At 34.5% G+C, this 13,581-nt stretch overlaps 2 protein-coding genes across 8 annotated transcripts; both read right to left on the reverse strand.

Moving 5' to 3' along the window:
• Nucleotides 4,597-7,280, reverse strand: LOC107628760 (thaumatin-like protein 1b). Of its 5 annotated transcripts, none has more exons than XM_021118017.1 (5): nucleotides 6,991-7,280; nucleotides 6,141-6,849; nucleotides 5,168-5,271; nucleotides 5,016-5,050; nucleotides 4,597-4,920 (listed from the first exon to the last, which is right to left on the reverse strand). In XM_021118017.1, the coding sequence occupies exons 1-4, from the start codon at nucleotides 7,049-7,051 to the stop codon at nucleotides 5,043-5,045; spliced, it is 882 nt and encodes a 293-aa protein (XP_020973676.1). In that variant the 5' UTR covers nucleotides 7,052-7,280; the 3' UTR covers nucleotides 4,597-4,920; nucleotides 5,016-5,042. The 5 variants fall into 5 exon arrangements, 3 of the variants coding, with proteins under 3 accessions (XP_020973676.1, XP_016186844.1, XP_016186843.1); XM_016331358.2 differs by having other exon boundaries at nucleotides 4,597-4,965; nucleotides 4,996-5,050; XR_001617854.2 differs by having other exon boundaries at nucleotides 5,016-5,271.
• On the reverse strand, nucleotides 7,185-9,291 carry LOC107628759 (uncharacterized protein At2g29880-like). Of its 3 annotated transcripts, none has more exons than XM_021118019.1 (4): nucleotides 9,120-9,291; nucleotides 8,512-8,850; nucleotides 8,353-8,425; nucleotides 7,185-8,282 (listed from the first exon to the last, which is right to left on the reverse strand). In XM_021118019.1, the coding sequence occupies exons 2-4, from the start codon at nucleotides 8,842-8,844 to the stop codon at nucleotides 7,792-7,794; spliced, it is 897 nt and encodes a 298-aa protein (XP_020973678.1). In that variant the 5' UTR covers nucleotides 8,845-8,850; nucleotides 9,120-9,291; the 3' UTR covers nucleotides 7,185-7,791. The 3 variants fall into 3 exon arrangements, with proteins under 3 accessions (XP_020973678.1, XP_020973677.1, XP_016186841.1); XM_021118018.1 differs by having other exon boundaries at nucleotides 8,512-8,915; XM_016331355.2 differs by having other exon boundaries at nucleotides 8,512-8,918.

Below are 13,581 nucleotides of genomic sequence, written 5' to 3' on the forward strand. Positions count from 1 at the left end.
ACCGCACCGCGAATACCCCTAGCAGTTATATATAATTATATATATAGGATAGATATATTTGTTAACTTCTCACTCATTAGCCAAGTCTTTATTTTTTTTTTTAATTGATACTGACGTTATATTTGATTTATAATCAATATTATTACTATCATACTTGTGGGAGGTCTTTGTGTACTTTTATTTTTGAAAAAATTTCTTCGAATTCATGTACTAATTTTTTTTATTATTATCATACTATATCGGTTACTCATAATGACTCAACTCAATTTTATTTTGCATTCATTTTGAGTTTATAAACGATTTTAACGACCATCATTGCCGTTTTCCAGGTCAAATAATCACAACATTGAGCTATATAGCTTAGCTATCAAGTGTTATTATTATATAAGTTGTCTTCCATATCTCTTATCAAAGATTAAGTTCTAGGATCAAATTTGAAGATAAAATCTTTATTCTCTAAAAGCTCTGTGTTCTTCATTCCCCATTTTTTTAAGGTATGTTCTATAGGAATCAAATCATGCTATATAAATTATACATTTTTTAAAACTTTGTCTGAGTATCTTTTGTATGGACATTCTCACATATTTTTGGTACGATCTTGACTACTATATTCAATGAATAGTTTAATTTATGATAAAGAAAAAAAAGCTATTTAATTAAGTTATAACTCAGAGTCACCAAATTCATTTCGGTTATAAGCTCGGATTTCCATAAACAAGTGATAATTCAGTATAGTATTCAATTTTTTTTAAACAAAAACAAGTGGGGTTTTGATTTGTGCATTATTGTTTCCACATAGTAATAGGAGATTTACAACTTACATGGTAGAATCATGATGAAGTTTTTAAAAACGCACGAATATAAGGCTGGTTAAGTAGTGTCCTATCTCGGACAAAGAATAATGAATTTATGGCCCATTTTTACCAAAAAGTCAAGTAATGGTTGTAACTTTTTAAGGTTTTTTCACGTTCAAGATTTTAAAAAGAGCCCCCACTTTGTTGTGTTAACTTTTTTTTTTCTCAAAGAATATTATCGTCGTAAAGTCTGTAGAAAATAACGGTTCGTTTTGTATTAAAATGGATTGAGGCATCTCATGAAGAATAATGTGGAAGCTTGCAAAAATTAGTTAGACATTATAACACGGTCTATTAAAGAACCTAAAATTATCATGGAAGCAATTGAATGAGATAATATTCAAATTGTCCTCTTAAATAATGTGATAATTGGCATGTGGATAAATAGTATTATAATATATGATACTATTGTTTATGTTAATATATCACGTGTCACTAATAAATATATCATTTTTTTATTTCATATAGTTGAATATTATTTTGACACGTGATGCTGACTGTTTATGTTAGTATATCATATCAGCATGGTGTTAAACAAAAATTATTAGAGAGGTTAACAAAAATTATAGAATAAAAATTTATGATATAAATTGAGACAATTAAAATTTTAATAACTAATTTAAAATTTAAAAACAAATTTAAAGAACCAATTTAAGTATTAACTCCAATTAAATTGCTACTCAAATGTTCAATATTATTTACAATGTTTCAAATTGCACATCGTTCAATTGATGTCATTCACGAGATAATTTTGGTTAAGTTGGAATACACTATAATACAATGAGGTAAGATCAACAAACAACAACAACAAAGTCTTGTCCCACTAAGTGGGATTGGCTACATGAATCAAACGATGCTATTGTACTCTGTCATATATCATGTTTACAGAGAGACTGTTTACATGTAGATCTCATTTGACTACCTCATAGATGGTCTTCTTAGGTCTTCCTTTGCCTTTCACCCCTTGTCCATCTTCCATCTCATTCACCTTCCTGACTGGATGTTCTATCGGTCTTCTTCTCACATGTCCAAACCACTTGAGACGCGATTTAACCATCTTTTCCACAATTGGTGCTACTCCAACTCTCTCCCTTATATCTTCGTTCCTTATTTTATCCAATCGCGTATGACCACTCATCCATCTCAACATCTTCATCTCTGTCATACTTATCTTATGTTCGTGTTCTTCTTTAGCCGCCCAACACTCCGTATCATAAAGCATAGCCGATCTTATAGCGGTGCGATAGAATTTACCTTTAAGTTTTAAAGGCACTTTTTTGTCGCATATAAAACCAGATGCACACCGCCATTTTGACCAACCTGCTTGGATCCTATGATTTACATCCTGTTCAATCTCTCCATTATCCTGTATGATGCACCCAAGATACTTAAAACTTTTAACTTTTCGTAGGATGTTTTCTCCAATCTTCACCTCTATATTAGGATTTTCCCTTCTCAGACTGAACTTACATTCCATATATTCCGTCTTGCTACGGCTTATGCGCAGACCATACACTTTTAGAGCTTCTCTCCATAACTCCAACTTCTTATTTAGGTCTTCCCTTGACTCTCCCATAAGGACGATATCATCGGCAAAAAGCATGCACCATGCACAGGCTCTTGGATGTGCTCTATGAGTACTTCCAAGACTAATGTGAAAATGTATGGACTTAAGGATGATCCCTGGTATAATCCTATACCAATAGGAAATTCCTCTGTCACACCACCTTGAGTCTTCACACTAGTTGTGACCCCATTATACATGCCTTTAATTGCACGAATCTATGCGATCCTTACTCTCCTCTTTTCTAAAACCTTTCATAAGACATCCCTTGGTACTCTATCATACGCTTTTTCCAAATCAATAAACACCATATGTAGATCCCTTTTATCACTACGATACCTCTCCATCATCCTTCTTAATAGGTATATCGCTTTAGTGGTAGACCTGTCTGGCATAAATCCAAATTGGTTCTTTGTTACTTGTGTCTCTTTTCTCAACCTCCGTTCTATCACCCTTTCCCATAACTTCATGGTATGACTCATAAGCTTGATCCCTCTATAGTTTTCGCAACTTTGTATATCCCCATTATTCTTGTAGATAGGTATCAAGGTGCTCTTTCTCCACTCATCAGGCATCTTCTTTGACCTTAAAATCTCATTAAAAAGCTTGGTTAACCAGTTGATGCCTTTTTCTCCAAGACCCTTCCAAATCTCAATCGGGATATTATCAGGTCCTACTACCTTGCTATTTTTCATCTGCTTTAGAGCCTCTTTTACCTCGAAGTCTCGAATCCTTCGATAGTAGTCAAAGTTTTGATCTTCTTCCCTTGTGCATAACCGACCAAGGCTCGAAAGAGTCTTCTGTCCCTCATTGAATAACTCGTAGATGTAGCTCTTCCACCTTTTATTAATCTTCTCCTCTTGAGCCAACACCTCTCTATCCTTGTCCTTTATGCACTTAACTTGATCCAAATCTCTTGTTCTTCTTTCACGACTCTTTGCAATTCTATATATACATTTTTCTCCTTCTTTCGTGCCCAAAGACTGATAAGATCCATGAATATTAATATATTATCATGTAGAATGATAATTAAACTTGTATTATGATAATAGAATAATGTTTCTTGTTAAATATGAAAGGGTGAAGATTTGGTCATTCATCTTTCCGTATAGATGAAACTAGAAAGGAGTAAGAAATAAGCGATTCTTTAAAAATTGCACATAATTAGCGATAGGATGGAATAGTCATAAGAATATTATAAAGCGAGCGAGGGATGTTATAAGAATATGAGTTTATAAAGTCCTTATGTTATTAGTATGTATCCCTTTTGGAATGAAGGAATCAGTCTCAATCAGAGAACAAAATATTTAGTCAATTAATGTAATGTAGCACAGTCAACCTTTATTCAAATTTTCATAATAATATATTAAAATTAAGTTCATTATTGCATAACATTATATTAGTCTAAAGAAATACTATCTCCTTTTTTGGAACAAGTTATACCCTAACTCATCCCTTTCCCTCCCCATGGGTTCTATTAGTATAACCACAAGAAATACTATCTCTTGATAATGATTTTTTTTAACAATGAAATAAAAAATATCATTGGGCTGAATAAAACTTTCGAACAAAATGTTTTGCTTGTGCCACGATCGATTTAACAAGGGTACAATTTATGGATTTTTGTAGTTAATTTGGTTTTACAAAATTATTACGTGCAAACAAAAAATCAGCTGCCATCGAGCTATAATTCAATAGTCGTTTCATCCTCACCTTGAGGTCTTGGGTTTAAATCTCTCACTCTTAATTTAAAAAAAAAAAATCAACTACCAAATTAACCACTATGTATTTGTATATAAATATATTATTTAACTCATTTTTAATATATATTTTATATTTCAACATGTATTTTATACAGATGACTAATTTAGCTGTTGCTTTTAGTTTTTAATATTTTTTTGGTGATTTTCTGGTATATAATTTTTTAATATATTCTCTCCCCAAAAGTTGTGTTTTTTTAAGTCATTTACTCATTTATCTATGATCCATTAGATATATACTAATGGGGCCATGCTTTTCGGACCAAAGAATGGGCCACACTTTAAGACTAGCAACAAGACCCGTGCAACATGATAAGTCCATTGCTCCCATACCCAAAAAGTAACGCAAACATTATTTCCCATTCCTCGAGTATGGGCATTGGTGGAAACTTGTAACAATGATACTCATGCAAATCCATTGGCTTCAAGCGTTTCTATCGTATAAATTTTAAATTTAATACTGATTGAAGAACTCTGCACAAAACATCAATCCATAAACTTCAATGTACACAGTCCTTTGTTGTAGTTATATAAAGTCTGAAGTACCATAGAGCCTCTCATAACTTGCAAAATCTGACTCCAGACTCCAGACTCCAGAGTACTACTACTTGGAAACTCTTGAAGCCTCTCTCATCATAAAAATCGGAATAGAGGATATTGCAATGTTAACGTCAAAGAAACGATATGACATAAAAAAGTTAAAAGAAATTTACAATGTTTCCTACATCATATCCTTCAAGTCCTGCATGATTGAGTGGAATCAGCACCAGCCATTTGATACTTTAATGTGGAAAAAAAGTGAGGAGCGAAACAGCATGAAGATTGAAGAACTCTTACAGTTGCTAGAATTAAGATTGAGCCTCACTATCTGCCTGAATTGTCCATGCAAAAGGGAAGTCATCATAAGGCATGTAAACAAGGGCAGAAGAGGAAAAATGCCACCGCGATGGCGACAACATAAGCTACAATACTCTGTGTTCGGGTCGGACCTGAGGATGAAGAACTGCCAGAGTGTGGCCTTGATAAGTACATCATAGTTTTGTTTACCAGAGGAAGCGGCACGCCATCTTTTCTTGCTCCAAGCACCTTTTGGCTGTTCAAGTCGAAACAAAGTACATGGCACATGTTAGATCCATCCAAAACATGACACTTAAAAGCCGAAGGCCGGAGATACAAGAAGAAAACTAGCTATGGATGCACTGGCAATTTTGCCACATTATGCACTACTTAGAAGAAGACACGTCTAACTGTCTAAAGTATGTGAAATATTGAGTGTGCATACCCTTTTGGTTCCATTTTATGATTTGGTGTTAGGATAAGAATCATCAGAATCCAAAACACCACAAAATTTTTAGGAAGCATGACCACTTCTAAGCATATGGAATTATGAATAACTTGTTTGTTTCTTCTGTTCACTAAGATAATTAAAGAGACTTAGAGACTTTAGTTTGTTTACATTGGTTCAGAGATCAAATCATAAATGTAATTAGAAAAACAGCTGACTAACTTCCAACCTTGCAAAGAAAAATTATTGAACATGTAAACCAATTAAATTGTTATGAAAAAATGATTCAAATTACCAAATTCCAATTAAGTATATGATGATTAATTTAGTATATTCGAGAACATAGCACAAAGGAAAAAGCTCACCCAACCAATCCATGAATGGACCCTCAACTTTAGACCACAAAACATGAAGTCAATTATCTACGACATGGACAACGAAACATTGGAAAAAAGAAAATACCAAAAAATAATCCAACCTTCAATAAGCTTCCACACCAATCATGCACTAAAAACATAAAGAATTGCCCAGTTGCCTCACTCACAATTATCAACTAACGCATCTTAGGAAATATAATAATATTAATATACAGCAATATACACTAATATATGAATATAACTATCACTATGACTATCTACTATATGGTCAAAATAGTAATTTTGACTGAGAGAAATTACCTGGTGTAAGGCAAAGGGCAGAAAATGATTAAGTAATTAGCGGAAGCACACGTGTAAGTGCTGGTTTTGTCATCATACGCGTAGCTATACGCGCGTGGGCAAGCGTGTTTGAAGTAAAGCGAGTAAGCCGAAGGGCCACACGTGTCAGGCGTAGAGTAAGCCTCACTGCAACAATACCTTGGGTCCCCAAACGCCTCACACGCGCTTCTGCACGCGACCCCACCACCTCTACCACTTTTAGTTCCATTCCCACGCGCCACTCTCAGATCTGAAGGACACGCACCGTTCAAGTCCACCAGGCACCCGGTGGCGCTGCACCCTCCTCTCGTCCCTCCCTGAGCCACGATCAGCATCGGAAGGTTGTAACCGTCGACCAAGCTCACGTCATAGAAGTCAAGCCCGTCAGCTCCGTTGAGAGTGAACTCCGCTAATGTTGCCGGCGGCTTTGCTCCCCCGCCACCACACTCCACCTTGCCGGAGCCGCAGTCTGCGGTGACGCACGAGAACTTTCCGTCGGAGTCTTGGCCGCAGAGTGTCCTCGCCCAAATCCGACCCGACCAGGACCTTGGGATGGTGATTGTCCTCGATCTTCCGGCGTTGAGGAGGAAGCCGGTGGTCGGTAGCGGCGGCGAGGTGGCGCCGGAGAGAAGCCCCGGCCATATTGGGTGGCGGCACTTGTTAATAACCCTGAACCGCGCTGATTCTACCTCTGCAAAAAGAGAAAGAACGAATTTTGAAGAAAACAGGCCTTATTACACTGCAAAAAGATAGGTTTTTTTAAATCTTTAGTTCGAGTTTCCGAGTGTTTTTTGTTTGGGTTATGAAGAATGAGAAGAAAGAGTATTGTTACCTGAGAAGAAAGAGAATGCGAAGAAGACGATGATAGTGAGAAAGAGGACAAGGCGACCCATTGGGAGGGATGGAAGATTGGCTTAGTTTAACAGCAAAGATCAAAGCTTTGATTTGATCAGATCACAGAATTTCACTTTATTTTCTGTGTGTGAATCAAGTTGAGTGGTGTTTTGGTTCTTTATTTTTGCTTTGCTTTTCTGTTTTTTTTCTTGCTTGGGTAAATTTCTGGTTTCTGTTTGCTGACTCACTTCACTGTTTCTTAGCTGAGTTAGCTCCAATAATAATATAGTCTTTACCGCCAAAAAGAAAAAAGAAAAAAAAATCCTTTCTATTCTTTTTGATTTTGCTAACCTTTATCTTAAGTAACCACTAACCACTAAACACTAGCCACAGGTTCTACTATTTATAGAACGGAACTATGCCACTTACGCCCCATTGCCAACTTTTCCTTATTTTCCTTCTAATACTGAATTTCTTATATTAATAGCATTAGAAGGTAGCACTTTTTAGAAAGAAATTAGATTTGCTTTGATAAAACTATAAAAGAAGCTTAACTGTCTGTCAGTAGTAACCAATAAGCAAGGGACCCCATGCTAGAGTGTTCCTGGTTCCAAGATTTTGCATGTTGTTATAACTTGTGCTTTAAAAAGAGAAGTGGTCTCTTCCCATAAATCATAAATTAGTCATAGCAAATATGATCCCAAGTGAATAAAGAATGCATAGGTAAATATTAATCTCAGAAGAATAGAATTTTTTGTTGAAACATGATTGTCTAATTCTGCCAAATTGACTATCAATGTTACTGCTCTGAGTGCCATAAAGACCTTAACCAAGTTAAACGTCTAGGCCCTTTTATAGTCATGAAAGCAATGGCGTTCTTGTCATCTTTAAGAGCATTAACAGCCTTTGCAAACTCAAACTCATCCAACTCCTCCAATTTCTGCAATTCCACCAAGCAGTTCTTATACATTGTTGCATTGGCTTCATTTCTCTGCTTGGCTTTGCACTTAGCTGCTGTAAAAACCTCATACAAGACGTTCTCTATAGTTTCGCCAAATTTGCAGTGTGCTCTTTTCTTGCGAAATGATTCGCTTGGACTGACAAATTTGTTCTTCTTGATTCGCAGGTTGTTGATCCGGATTATCGAATCAGAATCAAGCGTGCCATCAATTACTTGTGTTGGAAGATTACATGGTTCTGAAGACCGGACCGTTTCTGTGTAGCTATTTCCTTCTTCTGCTGTAGCTATTGCTCCACTTGGAAAATGAGCTTTTGGAGTGCCTCTTTCCCCTGCATTCAACAAGCCATAACTTGTTATTGAATTCCACAAACACCATAGATAAATTGATCGTGGCTTCACCTTCAAATATGATTGCCATCTGTTTATACAGAGGGAAGCTCTTGCGCCGAAAAGGTCTAGCTTCACATCTTACCTAAAAGTAGCACACAAAACATAACACCAAAATTTGATACATAAACTTACATATGCCTTGAAGAATGAAGATACTTAGTTAGTTACCATAATATAACTGTCCCAAACTTTATCATCAGCCACAACCATGTGCCTAGTTTCATCCCAGGCAAATTCCTTGTGACTAAGTAGTGTTTTGACAACACCATAATCTTTCTTCATAACATTGTATCGATTCTTGATTTGATTCTCTTCCAAGTTCAAGCAAAACTTCTTGTTGAAATCCCATGTGACAGCCTTAATCACTTCATTCTTGAATTCATTGTAAGCTGTTCTTCCATTCTTGTGCTGCTCTCTGAGTAGTTCCACCAAGTACGCGTCGCGAGTCGGCGTCCATTCCGCCTTCGATCGGCCTAGAAATCCATCTTGTCCGGCTGACATTTTTGTCTGGGGTAGGAGGTTTAGTGGTTTACAGTTTTTCAACACATTAATATAAAGCCTCCAATCACTTCCTTCTTTGTTTTTGTGACATAGTCAAGGAACATTGATATATCACAAACGATAAGTCTCAAAAGCATATCTATCCTTATGCAGTACGACTAAGATTCAAATTTCAACTCAAAGGCTAAAAAAATCATATGTATAATTCAAAAGCAAACGTATATGTCATTTATGTAATGAATGATTAATCACTAGCTAGCTAGTAAAATAAGTACCTGAAAGAAGTCAATTCTTATATTGTATTTTTGTAGCAAGAAATCAAGAATGGACCTCAAGAGTAAACTGTGACAATCCAACACCAAAAGCTCATAATAATGCTATGCTTGATAACAAGAGAAATCTTTCATGACCAAAATGACGGAATCAGCTGCATAATAACCATTAACCAAGTTATATATATACTGATCTGTCTGCTTCTGGTTTGACCCTTTATGCCACGTGTCATGCCAGCAAAACAAAATCAGATATGGGCTTTCTTGGGATAAAATAAATTAAACTGCAACATTAGTCCATAGCCACTGGCTTTCATAGTGGGCTTGATCTCTGATTGGCCCAACATGAAGATTTTGGCTAAAAGTTGGGCCAAACAAATATTGGGCCTCAAATATGTTTAGTATATACTACCAAAAAAAAAGTGGTAGTAGCAGTTAATGTAATTAATGTCAAAAGTGTCAAAGTGTCAAAGTGTCAAAATGTGTACACTACAAGTGATGATTTGAAGGAATATGTAAGAATGACAAGATAAATAAAGTGGCTGAAAATGATACAGAATATTTGGTTGGATCTTCACAGTGCAAAAGAAGGGACTAAAGTGATGCAAAAAGGTTTATTGTGAAAATGATAGGATTCTTTTGGTCACAGGGGAAGGCCCCAGCATGGAGGCAATAAATATGAGCCTCCTTATGAGTTATGATGGTGTTTGTGGAGAAATCATAACATCAAAAGCAATTATAAAACATACACATTTGCATCTTTGCAAAATAATTAAGGTTGACCAAAGTTGCATCAGCAACTATTAATTGGTGCAAAAACTAAGGACCCCCCCAACACACACACCTCATGAACTTGAATCAATTTCACTAAGTCAATGCAGGTTTTGGGCTGTCCCATGCCTACCCAAAAGCCTAAAGCTCCAAGACCCACAAAAATATCACAGCAAGAAAGGAGATATTATAATGTGTTTTAACCTTTTTAATCATTAAAGAACATATAGTCCTAACGGTCAATTTTATTTTCTCATGTGTTTAAGCATGCATAATTGCATATCAAGATATAATATAGTTTCATAGTTTTTCCTATTATTCATAGTGTTTTAACTTTGACAATCAATTTTGAACTGTATGCTATTTGATGGATGATTATATATTGTATGATCACATTATTGCCACACTAATATAATCAGACTGAGTTGTTGTCATCAATAGTATTCTCTACAACTTTTATCCGAATTGAGAAAGAATATATATCCCTTTGAAAAATCATTGGTCTTTATAAGTTTTTGACTTGTTCATTCTCAAGATCTCTCTAGGAGTTTCACACTTTCATCACCAACTAAATTAAACAGCATATAGCATGCTACCAACTTTAGCAGGCAAAATGGATATCCATGTTGTTTCTTGATTCCGACAGATACAACACAAGCATGCATAGTTTAAGACTTGAAAAATCTTGTTTGTCTCTAAAAACTATATCTATATCATTCCATTGAAATCACACAATGCAACTTTCTGTTTTTCATCCATGGTCCCCTACCTTAATTAAGGACAGTGATATGGCCCAAGAAAAAACACCATGTTGAAACTAGCATGCCTTATCATAAAGTTCATTTTGGTCCAAAGTTTTGATTTGAAAAATAAAAGAAAAGAAAAGAAAAGAAAACAGTTAGTTATTCCTTGTTTGCAATGTCCATAGTAGATCACCAATCAGCAACCACCTTTGTTGGTTAATTAATTAGCTTCAAACAAAAATTGAATTTTGTTGTTTTTCAATTAATTAATTAAGGCCTTATTGTTCATATGATTGGCTCTGTCGTAAACATGAAGCAAACTATTTCATTTCATAAAATATAGTAGATACAACAAACACTATTCTTGGAAATCGGCTATGTAAGTAAAAACTCATAAGTAGTGATAAGAAGTAATAATAATTGATTCAGAAAATGGGGAATTTGGCCTTAGCCTTGAACATCATTTTGCTTCGGAATTGGTTAAAAACGTGCACAACACACTGAATGTGGCTAATTATGTAGACTCCCACGTTAACCACCACTTCACCTGACAATGAAGGTTGCTACAAATTCATTCTATCCAAAGTTAGAAACATTAAAAAGGTACACTTGTCCCATATATACATATATAGCTACATTAACACTAATGAGCAATCAGCAAAGTGCAAATTAAAGGGTGTGTTTGATTAATTATTGATGCAAGGAATTTTCATTAGAGCAAATTAAACCACACACAATGTAGCAATGGAAATGAAGGTGGTCAAGGAGACAGAAGCTACAGAGAATGTTTCTGGTCCCAGTGACTATAGAAAATTATTATGACCAACATTCTTCATGAATATGTTTTGCTATGCCAAAACAATTTTACTTCTTTTGTGGATATTATTCAATTTAATTTAATGTAATTATTATTATAATGATTTATATGTATTTTGGTTATAGTATGGTATGATCAAGACCACGCACTACTACTAGCTAGGTAAAAATGATTTTCTTATTAACATTGATAAAAGAGACAAACTCATCATGGTTTACCATCATGAGAAGAAGGAGAATAATCAGTGATCTCTTTAGCCAACTCACTCAAATTCTTTTCTAAAAAGGACAAATTTGAAGGCTGGTAAAGTGGTAATACCATAGTAACTTTTTTCTTGCTGAGTTGTTTGGACCACAGTCAGAAAATTTCAGGACAATGAAATTGAAAACGAGGGGTGAAAGAAAATGCAACACTTTTTTCATTTTCACCTACTATTGGAAATGTGCTGTAATTTTCTACGTAGCCTTTAAAGGCCTAAAAATGTATTTGCCGAATAAATGCGTGACACAACTCAAACAAAGTTTTGGCTCTTTTTATTTGTTTTATTAGACAGGAAAAATATAAAAAAGAAAAAGAAAAAGTATCACTGTAACAAAATAAAAAAATAGAAAAATAATTGAGATAGTATTATAGCTTTCTTATTGGAAGAAGATGGGGAAAAAACAAAGAGAATCTAGAGGATTATATGAGAGAAAATAAATAGAATATTATTTGTTGTTTCAAGGAGAAGACATTAGAGAATATTAGGGATACCAAGGAAAATCATGATAAATATTAAAAATTGGGGAGATGCATCTGGGCAAGGGCACATGATCTAACAATTCTACCAATGTTTTGTCTATGTATTTGTCCTAATTCAATCCCCTAAGCCCATTACATTATTTAGAGTGTTATACATATACATATACATTGCATAGAATATTCAAGAATAAAGAAGAATAATAAGTGATTGTGAGCTTATATGTGGAAAATAAAAAAAAAAGTAGAAATAAATATAAGATTTATTTGGTATTTACTATGTGTATGGAAATGCAAATGGGAATAAGGTGAGTTTGAAATTGTTGGCCATGTGATAAAAGCAGCTTTGTTGGAGTTGCAAAGCGACCACGCCCGTTTGGCTGCAATCATGTGGTCTACTATCTTATTATTTCCCTCTTCACTCCTTCTCTTAGCTTCCTTATTTTTCTTAATAATTTAATCCTTTTTATTCTGTCCTCTCCAATGTTTTTACCTTGTTCTTCTTCAACAAATCTATACTATATATCATGTGCCGTGTTATATCTTCTGTTTTCCACATGCCAACACCATATATAATTAAACACAGCTAAATATGTCAAGCTATGTATGTATACATTAAATTAAAAGTTTAAAACTATCTAGCTAGTTAGAAGTTTATTGAAGGTAGATTCAACTTTGGCAAATGTAAAAGCATTCAAATTGGTCAAGCTACCTCGAGTCTTGAAGCAAGGACAAAAACTACTATACAGTGTTTGTTAATTGAGTTATATAAATAAATGGTATAATATTCATACCGACTCTGGTATGTTGCAGTAGGTATATAATAAAGAATGGCAAATTGAGGGAAATACATAGAATAGAATAGTGAAGATGATTGATTTTATTTGGTTAATTAAGTGGGAATTCACAGGATTATGATGATCATTATGCTCGGGAAGCGAGGCACCCCGCTCGTGCGGACAAGCCAATCACGCTCCCTAAAATATGCAATTTTATGTTAGGGCCTTTTAATTCATATTTCAAGCAAGTTAAATAAACTTATACTTATATACTAGTGACAAAGAAGCTAACCAAACCAAGATGCGAGCATTAAGGTATAGTAATAAGAACAAAAGTTGTAATTACCATAAAGGGGCTCCATAACCAAGGGATTTCATCGAATGGCACCAACCTAGCTTTTTACATAAAATTACATTACATTATATATTGGAATAATATCAACCCAATAATATCTCATATGTTATGAAAATATTTTTACCAAAGCAGGTTGTTGTTTTAAATCGTCAGATTACGATGATAAATAAATTTATGAGAATTTATATTTTAGATAAATAAATTTTTAAAAAAATATGAATAAAATTTTTAAGATAATGAATATAAATATATTATTTTTAAA

This window comes from Arachis ipaensis, chromosome B03 (assembly GCF_000816755.2).
Source record: "Arachis ipaensis cultivar K30076 chromosome B03, Araip1.1, whole genome shotgun sequence".
Lineage (NCBI taxonomy): Eukaryota > Viridiplantae > Streptophyta > Magnoliopsida > Fabales > Fabaceae > Arachis > Arachis ipaensis.